The 10,059-nt window shown below is 39.7% G+C and overlaps 1 protein-coding gene across 1 annotated transcript in view; it reads left to right on the top strand.

Annotated features, from left to right (window-relative positions):
- Positions 1 to 3,607: 3,607 nt before the first annotated feature.
- Positions 3,608 to 10,059, top strand: part of mcf2l2 (MCF.2 cell line derived transforming sequence-like 2) — a gene marked incomplete at its 5' end in the record, with an annotated part of 122,275 nt that continues 115,823 nt past the window's right edge. Inside the window, 4 exon segments of the mRNA XM_021313536.2 lie at positions 3,608 to 3,722; positions 3,990 to 4,080; positions 4,564 to 4,677; positions 9,806 to 9,922. Of these exon segments, the coding sequence (XP_021169211.1) occupies positions 3,608 to 3,722; positions 3,990 to 4,080; positions 4,564 to 4,677; positions 9,806 to 9,922 (437 nt within the window).

Here is a 10,059-nt window from a genome sequence, read left to right as displayed (position 1 = left end):
ATATATATATATATATATATATATAATACTATATATATATATATATTATATATATATATAATATATAATATACATACAGAGAGCCCTCGCTACTATCGCGGTTCACCTTTCACGGTTCTCGCTGCTTCACGGACCTTGCATTGATGAGCCGCATGCCGTTCGTACAGTTCTCAAAAATAATCGGTGTTGGCATGTCGGTTTATACTAATCTTTTTGCCCAGAAGTAAGAAGAGCGACAACAACTACCGATAACTATGTTCTTCTGCCGAAAAAAAACACACCTGCACCGCGGGCTTTAGAAGAAAAAACGCTACAGAGCGCAATCAGGATGCAGCGGCTCAGTCAGAAGAGCAGTGAGTCACTATTTGTCCTACTGTACTTCGTTTTTTTTTTTTTTCATAATCATTTTTCATTGTCTCCCGTTCTAATCCAATGATTTGGGTCGCGGTGGGGTGGTACTAATCTCCGCAATTGGAAGCCTTCAGTTCGTATTGATGATCAAAATTATTATTTTACAGCACAGTAGTTATTTATCAATAATAATTTAAAAAAGTTTATACATATATATATATATATATATATATATATATATATATATATATATATATATATATATATATATATATATATATATATATATACATACATATACATACATATATATACATACATATATATACATATACATACACATATATACATACATATATATACATATACATACACATATATACATACATATATATATATATGTACATATATGTGTTTGTTTATATAGTAATAAAAAACTTAAATAAATAAAAATGTGTGAGTGGCTGTGTTTTGAAACATACATACATCATATCAGAATATTCTATTACTTTTAACCCCACTAAGATGATTTATTTGTTATAATAGCTAAAGTTTTAACGTTTTAAACAAAACAAATATGTGAAAATTAGTTCAACATTAAACGAGTTATAGTTGATTAAAATTGATTCTGCACCTGGTTAACACATTAGACTGAGCGGAGTTGTCGACCGCCCCAAGATGGCGCCGCAAAATCTCGTCAGCGCCTATAGGCGAGAGCGGTCGATGCGGGGTCTACTCTTTATATATGTCTATGCCTACAGCGGCTCCGCGCTAGCAAAGGAGCGGCTATCAGCCGGTTTTTCAACAGCAAGGAGTCGGTCTCCAATTCTAATACCCTCGCCTCCAAAGCTACAAAAACACTACATTTATTACATGTACCATTATCACTAAAAGAGGCAAAGGAATAAATATCTGACACAGAGAGCAGCAGATAGGAGACTTAGAGACGGAGAAGCCATTGTGAGACTAAGGCTTGGCTAAAGCTAGGCTAGCGCCCTCTTACCACGCCAAAAAGCAAACCGTGTGAAACACGAGGGGTTCCCAAACGTGATGTGCAGCCACAGAAAACGTTTTAAAGGTGCTTATGTTTTGGAAACAGATGTTACAGCAAAGATGTTTAAAGATAAAAGCGAGAGAGCCTGGAGCAACACACTGCAGTTCACACAGCGACAACAGGAAGTGACACAATACGCCTTACCGCAAACAGGAAGTCCACTCAGAGATGCAGTCGTGTTGCTGTAAAACGAGAGCAGATGTCTAAAGTGAGTCCACCTGGCTCACACTTTCCATTCGTCTTTCAGCATGTGAGTGTAGAGTTTCACCCTCTTTAACTGTACGCGGACATTTTAAAATGACAGAGCACATAGAGCAAATATATTTCAGATTTCAACATATGTGGGATTTCGGCCATAGACATCATATACGTAGACGCGTCGTTGGGCGCAGGTTCGCACGTCAACGTCACCGCCATATTGTATGTGGCAGAAAAAAAGTTAAGTTCTGTTGTAGTGAACGTGGATCAGAGAAGATGCCTCATTCCTGTGCTGCATGGAAATGTATTCGGGCTGATTTCACTACTTGTATCTGCCTTCTATAAACTAAGGCTGCACCATGTTGCAAAACTGGACACACTAAAACTGCAGAGTGGCAACACTAGAAAAAAGCTGTGCAAGACCATTCTTTTTCAAGGTTTCTAGCCTGCATACAGTACAGACTATTGTATTTAGACATAGATGTGCATATATAGATTTTCAAGTATTATAAATAAGCCAAATAAATAGCTGTGTGATTATTTATATATATATATATATATATATATATATATATATATATATATATATATATATTGTGTTGTGAATTTAAGGATCAATTTGTTAAATCTAAACATTGTGGTCTTCATTATTTTATAAAACCGTGTCACATGTGAAACTTTAGGAACAGACTTTTTGGGGGAGTATTAAAGAGGTAAAATTACTAATATGAGAAAAAAGACCTAGGACAATAAGGTAAAACAAAAACAAAAAACAAAAAAAAAAAACATAAAAGTGGTAATGTTATGAGAAAAACGTCATATTATGAGAATTAAGAGGGAACATTTCCAGAATAGTCAGTTTGCAGAATTATTCCCCTTCTGGAGTAATAGGGCCAAGTTAGATTATTTTAATTTTTTTTTTTATCTTTACCAGAATAAATTCAGGAGAATGAAGCCAAAGGGATACGAAAATAAACTTGTAATATTACAAAAATAAAAAGTTCCTCACCCTATCTCTAAGGGAGAGCCCAGACACACTACGGAGAAAAATAAACAAACAAGCACAAAAGTGATAATGTTATGATAAAAACATCATATTATGAGAATTAAGGGGGAACATTTCCAGAATATTCAGTTTGCAGAATTATTTCACTCCTGGAGTAACAGGGCCAGGTTAGATTATGTTAAATATTTTTATTCTTTAAGAGAATAAATTCAGGAGAATGAAGCTAAAGGGATACGAAAATAAACTTGTAAGATTACAAAAAAATACTACGAATACAAAGTATATTCTGAGATTAAAGTCCCTCTGATACTGTTTAAGTGACTGAGTAACTGCAGATTTGCCACATTCAACATGGCGGACGCTCTGACGCATTGCAGCATAGGCAGAACCCGCCCAACGACGCGTCTATGTATATGATGTCTATGATTTCGGCACTTCCAAGTTAAAAATTATTTATGATCCAGATACACAGGAGCTGGTCGCATGCTGGTGCCTGACAATCCTACAGAGGGCTGTTTACCAGCATCAATAAGCCACACAGGGACCATTACGTACAGTAATCATGCAGCGGCAGCCATTACTTGCCCAGCTCACTATAAAGAGTACAGAACTCAGTTCCAGTCCAAAATAATACAGTTCTGTTTCACATTTACAATTTTCTATCCATCAATTTAATCAAACAGAACTATTCAAGTATAGAGAACGTATTTATTGCTCCATTCTGATACCTGACTAAGAAAAGCTGGAGAAGCTATACTGTTAGTAACCAAAGACAGATTGCTAAGTATTGCAGTGATTATTTTAGCAACTCAAACGCTATGGAGCAGTGGTTAGTCTGGTGTGTGCATGATGGCCCCATCCGCCTCTCGTCCAATCACTGCTGGGTTAGAACCATCATCATGTTGTTTCTTTTGACAAAATAACTTTATTGCCACTGGAAAAATTATACAATTTCCTTAAAAATGACAGTAAATATTACATAGGATGTCTGTCTGCAGGAGGGCGAGGAAAGAAAGGTGCCCCCATCATCACTTTCCCAGAGTACTCAGGCTTCAGTGAAGTACCAGAGGAAGATTTCCTTAATGTAGTAACCTACCTGACCAGCATCCCCAGGTATGTATACACAGGGAAACTATGTTATGCAACAAGTTGCCTCGTAGTGCTTGAGAAATGACTCTGAACACCTGCAAAACCTGATTTTCCTTTGAAGTAAAAATATTAGTTTTGATTTGATTTTTGAATTTAAGTAAAATTCATGTTTGTACTCCCTGTGATGTAAAAGATGCCTTCTTTTTTTGCTCTCAGTGTTCTTGACAGCGTTTTCCAGACTTGGGTGATATAACAGCAGATTCTAAAGTTTCTTGTATCATTTATTTGCAGCTTGGATGCTGCCAGTATTGGCTTCATCATCATCATCGATCGGCGGAAGGACAAATGGATCTCAGTGAAGGCCTCTCTGTCCCGGATTGCTGTGAGTTCTCCTAGACTCTAGAAAATACCTCAGAAACATTAGAACTGAAACAACCAAAACAAGATGGTGGTTGAAACAGAAAGATGAAAGGTCAAGAAGGAAACGATCTGTGCAGCCACAGATCGTTTCCTTCTTCACCTGCCTTGTTTCTAGCACAGGAACCAGTAACTAGGAAAAAACACTTTACCCCCCAGAAACTGCACAACTGTTCCCATAAAACTTTGTTCCCTGTTTCTGGATTTACTTCTTGATGCTAACAGACAGGGGTGTCTAACTCCCCATCAGGTTCCTTGCCTAGGTTAATTACTTCAGACATAGCAGAACAAGATGAAATGCACATAGCTAAGTTACCAGCTTGCTTGGTGTCCAGTCTCATTAGTAGGCTACTTCTGTCTAAAATTAGAGGAACCTGAAGGAAACATTAATATGCTCAGAGATAATTCACACCTTACCGAAGCACCTCTGTGTTTGTGTTGTTCACAGGGTGCCTTTCCAGGAAACCTGCAGCTGGTGTTGGTGCTGAGGCCTTCCAGATTCTTTCAGAGGACAATCGCTGATATTGGAATAAAGCTGCACAGGGATGACTTCAAAATGAAGGTACTTTCAACCTGGGTCAAATAACACATGGATGATGTATTGTTGAATAAAAATGTCAAAACTTTCTCTGAACACTCATATTTATGAGAGAAAAATGATCAGGTTTCTCATTGTCCAAAAGTTTAGTATTTATACTGTCAGTAGGGCACAAAAAAAAAATAAACTGTAACAAAATCTCTAAAAAACATTCTTCATTTCAGCTAGGCATTAAAGGCTTTCAGTGAGACTTTTTTCTAATGTACTTTTTGCTTTATAACTTACTCTCTTTTCTTTATAAATTATCCTTCAATATTTTTTTTTTTTTACCTATACTAAATAATAAAAATGATGACAGAGCCTTTTTGGACATACCAAAATACTTATTTTTTTACCCTTAAACCAGATTAAACTGCATATTCATAGAACACTAGAAAAGATAAGATAAGATAAGATTAGATGGTCTTTATTGATCTCACAATGGAGAAATTCACTCGTCACATCGGCTCATACAAGAAGGTGCAGAGTAGGGAAGGTGCATTCAGTTATATACAGTGAATCTTCATATATACAATGGATCAGAAAGAATACCAAAAAAATATAAAAAAGGAAATAGGAATGGGCATATGATGTCTCATTTACATTCTTAGTGGTCTATATATATATATATATATATATATATATATATATATATATATATATATAAACATATCTATATACTTAAATATATACATACATCTATGCGCCTACTTACATACGCACCTACGCGTATGTACGTGCATATACATTGTTACATTTGTACATACATACATACATACATACATACATGTGGGCTGACTTATGTTCAGGTGGTGATAGCAGCAGAAGTCACTACATCAGGATTATTGCACGGGTTGTAGGACAGTGTATTAAATAGATTATTGCACCTTGGTTATTGCACATTAATTATTACAGTTATGGTCACAGTTGCAGTTATAGTGCAGCATTGTATAATCTGATAGCAGCAGGAATAAATGACCTGCGGTAGCGCTCCTTTTTACAGACAGGATGTCTAAGTCTTGCACTGAAGGAGCTGCTCAGCTCCTCTACAGTCTGGTGCAGCGGGTGGAAGGTGTTGTCCATGATGGATGTGAACTTGGACAACACCCTCCTCTCAGCCACTTCCTCCACAGAGTCCAGAGGGCAGCCCAGGACAGAAGTGGCCTTCTTCACCAGCTTATTCAGCCTCTTTTTGTCCCGCTCTGCGCTGCCAGGAGCCCAGCAGACGACAGCGTAGAGGAGGGCTGAGGCCACCACAGAGTCATAAAAAGTTTTTAGCAGAGGCCTGCTCACTCCAAAGGACCTCAGCCTCCTCAGGAGGTGGAGCCGGCTCTGGCCCTTCTTATACAGGGCGTCGGTGTTATGTGTCCAGTCCAGCTTATTGTTGACGTGAACACCCAGGTATTTGAAACTCTCCACAGTTTCTATGTCCTGCCCCTGGATGTTCACAGGTGAGTGAGGTGGGGGTCTTCTCCTGAAGTCGATCACCATCTCCTTGGTCTTACTGGTGTTTAAGCACAGATGGTTCTTCTCACACCAGTCCACAAAGTTCATGATGACCGACCGGTACTCCAGCTCGTTCCCCTCAGACACACAGCCCACAATGGCCGAGTCGTCAGAGAACTCCTGAAGGTGGCAGCTGTCCGTGTTGTAGGTGAAGTCCGAGGTGTAGAGGGTGAAGAGAAACGGAGATAGAACGGTGCCCTGGGGGGCCCCGGTGCTGCAAAGTGCCACCTCTGACTGACAGCCGTGCAGCCGCACGTACTGAGGGTGGTCAGTGAGGTAGTCCATGGTCCAGTCAGCCAGATGTTTGTCCACCCCAGCGTCCTCCCGCTTCTCCCTCAGTAGCACCGGTCTGATGGTGTTGAAGCGCTGGAGAAGTCAAAGAACATGACTCTCACAGCGCTCCCGGTGGTCTCCAGGTGGGTGAGCGCCCGCTGCAGCAGGTAGATGATGGCATCCTCTACTCTGATGTTGGGCTGGTAGGCGAACTGCAGCGGGTCCAGGGTGGGGCTCACCGCGGTGCGCAGGTGAGCAAGGATGAGGCGCTCCATGGTCTTCATCAGGTGGGAGGTCAGGGAGACTGGTCTGAAGTCGGCCGGTTCCCTGGCGTGCGGCGTTTTGGGAACCGGTACCACACAGGAGGTCTTCCACAGGGTGGGCACCACCCCCAGGCTGAGGCTCAGGTTGTAGATGTAGCTGAGGACCTCACAGAGCTCATCTGCACAGGTCCTCAGCAGCCTGGGGGGGATGCCGTCCGGTCCTGAGGCTTTCCTTTGTTTCAGCCTCGTCAGCTGTCCTCTCACCTGCATTGGTGTGATTGTGAGGGGGGAGGAAGGTAGGGCTGAAGGTGTGGATGGGTCAGTCGTTGATCGGAGTGGCGGTGGGGGGGATGGTAGGTCTCTGGAGCGCTGGTGGTTGGAGACGTGTGGAGAGTTGACAGCAGGGGGGGGGCCAGTGTGGGGGGAGTCGAACCGAGTGAAGAATGAGTTCAACTCATCTGCAGTCTTGGTGTCTCCGTCTGCAGCCCTGCTGGTCCTCTGCTCGAAGCCGGAGATGTTCTTCAGACCTCTCCACACATCTCTGACGTTGTTCTGTGCCAGCTGTTCCTCCATCTTCTTCCCATAATCCCATAATCCCAAAGTAGACATAACCTTTTTTTTTACCAACTGTTTGCCTCTAAATCAGACTTTTCTTGTTTTAGGTCAGGATTAGCAAAAAATTTTTTATTGCTGAATAACAAGAGTAAGCATCTCTACTAAATCTGATCATTAAATATACTAGCGTTATGTATTTAAACAGTATGGAAAATCACAGTTTGTGATGTCATGACTTTTGGAACCTTATGATCATTTACAGAAAGACTTCAGTTCATTACTTCTGTTAAAACACAACATTTGCATTAACTGGAGACATTCCTGCTGATGTATTTTACATCTCAGACACTACTTTTGTGACATTATTGGAAAATAACAAATAAATATGTGGAGATATCAGGGAGAAAAGGAATAAAAAGCATGGGAATGGCCAACCAAAACATTGCTTATGAAGGTGACGGGTCCAGTTTCCCAAATGTGTGTGATTTGGTGGGAAATGTGTGAATTAACTGCAAAACAAAAGCAAAAGACTTGGTGAAGATACAGGCTGAAACAAGCCATTTGACAGGAAGGAAGAAGCAATAAAAAAAGCCGGAGTACAGTTTGCAAATGCAAACAGGGGACAATTATTTTAAATCTATACACAATCCCTGTGGTCTGATGAAACCAAAATGGAAGTGGTTGGCCGTAGGGATGATTGCCAATGCCAGTATATGATATATCTTTTAGTCATATCTCAAGGTTTGAATGGCTGTATAAAAAACAACTGTCATTCACTCATTTGTTTTACACTGTAGAAAGATAAGAATCAAGGCAAAATCCTGTCCAACATGGACATGTGGCTCAAAAGAGAAAACACATCTACGTTAATCATGAAAATCTGACAATAAACACAGCAGCTGGCCTCAAGTGTCACATTTATAGCCTTGACTCATCTCCCCTGGCATTTTTTTAAAGCCAGAGATGCTTGGAGACATGTGACAAAACCTGCTGACATGTTGCCATTGTTAGGGACACATTTGCATTATAAACTGAAACAAACCCAAACACTGTATAGAACGGTCAGTTGGCCTGTGATTAATGTGACCTTAATGGTCCCATTAGTGACCTTTAGTGGGATTGATCTGACTTCAATTTATAATTCATGGTCAGAAAGAGTATTTTCAGATAACTATGATACTTGAAAAAAATCCAGACCAATCATCTGACACAAAAGCTAAAGTTTAGTGCTTTCTTGGCAGAGGTAGAGTGGACTGATGTGTTGTAGGTAATCTGCCGGATGTCTGCAGCCAATGTGGCTTCACGTAGAAACAAGGATGTTCAGATGGGCAAAACAGCACCACAGATAGTGCTCTGTAGATTATTTATATCTGCAAACATTAAAATTAACATTTGTAGATTGACTTTAATTAAATTGATAAAGTCAGCTCAAACAGCTATTTTGGTCTGACAATTAAGCTGCTAGCCATCTACCACTCTGAGGACATAATTCATTTCCAAAAAGCTCCCATGGGATATGACATCTTTCTCATCTTCAATAGTTAAGGGAACTGTTTCTGATGATGTCACAAAATGTGTGAGAAACTCACACTTTTAGCTATGCTAATATACCATAAGTAGAAAAATAAGACATAATGTACCAGCAATGTAACAGTTTGAACTTGACTGACATTAAGTCTTTTTACTATAGAAGACATAAGCCCTGTTGGTTGTTTTTATCTTCCCTGTAATGGATTAATTCTAAATTCATTCTAAACATTGTTAAACTCTTTCAGCCTGACAAACATAATGGACATTTTTGTTTGTTTCTGGGCTTCTTTTATTTCTTGAACATTTATTTATGGACATGTATGTTTATGTACATCAGTTGTTTGCCAGATTAAGCGGTCTGAAATCAGGGCACATAACTTGTGAATCATACCAAAAAAAGTAAAAAACAAAACAACTGGACTTGTTTTCCGTAGTTGAAGACGTTTCACTTCCTCTCCAGGAAGCATTCTCAATTCAAAAAGTCTGGAATAATGTGGAGTAACAAGCTTTATACTACTGCCAAACAAAGGCCTTGTAATGGCTTAGATAACATGCAAATTCAACAGAAACAGGTCCACCCCTTAGTAATGGGCGGTTGTTAAAGCCATTAAGCCAGCAGATTGGACCGGAACTGGTCGCCAGGGTCGTCATTGGCCTTGTATGTTATCTAAGCCATTACAAGGCCTTTGTTTGGCAGTAGTATAAAGCTTGTTACTCCACATTACTCCAGACTTTTTGAATTGAGAAAGTTTCCTGGAGAGGAAGCGAAACGTCTTCAACTACGGAAAACAAGTCCAGTTGTTTTGTTTTTTACTTTTTTTGAAATGACCATGACCTGGTGACTGAGAATCTTCACCAGCATTGTGAATCATAGATGTTTAAAATATCATTTTATATTAATTTGTATCATAGGGAGTTAGTGTTATTGTAGCATGATGTAGGACATGGTTATGAGCATTGAAATGGTTGTAATACTTTTCTTTCAGGTTGTTATGCTGAACTCTCTGTCAGATCTTCATGAGTATGTGGATAAAAGCCAGCTGACCCATGAATTTGGAGGTAGTCTCGAGTACTCTCACAGCCAGTGGATACACCACCGAACTGTGAGTAAATATTGAGGATGAAATAATGTATAGTTTTTGCTTCATCACAAGTTATTAATGTGCTGGAACAGTATTTTGGCAGAGTTCATTGTCACAGTCTGTTTAGTTTGTACAACCATGTGGAATGAAAACAAGAT

The sequence above is a fragment of the Fundulus heteroclitus genome, chromosome 9 (assembly GCF_011125445.2).
Source record: "Fundulus heteroclitus isolate FHET01 chromosome 9, MU-UCD_Fhet_4.1, whole genome shotgun sequence".
NCBI lineage: Eukaryota > Metazoa > Chordata > Actinopteri > Cyprinodontiformes > Fundulidae > Fundulus > Fundulus heteroclitus.
This window is presented reverse-complemented; position numbering and strand designations above follow the sequence as displayed.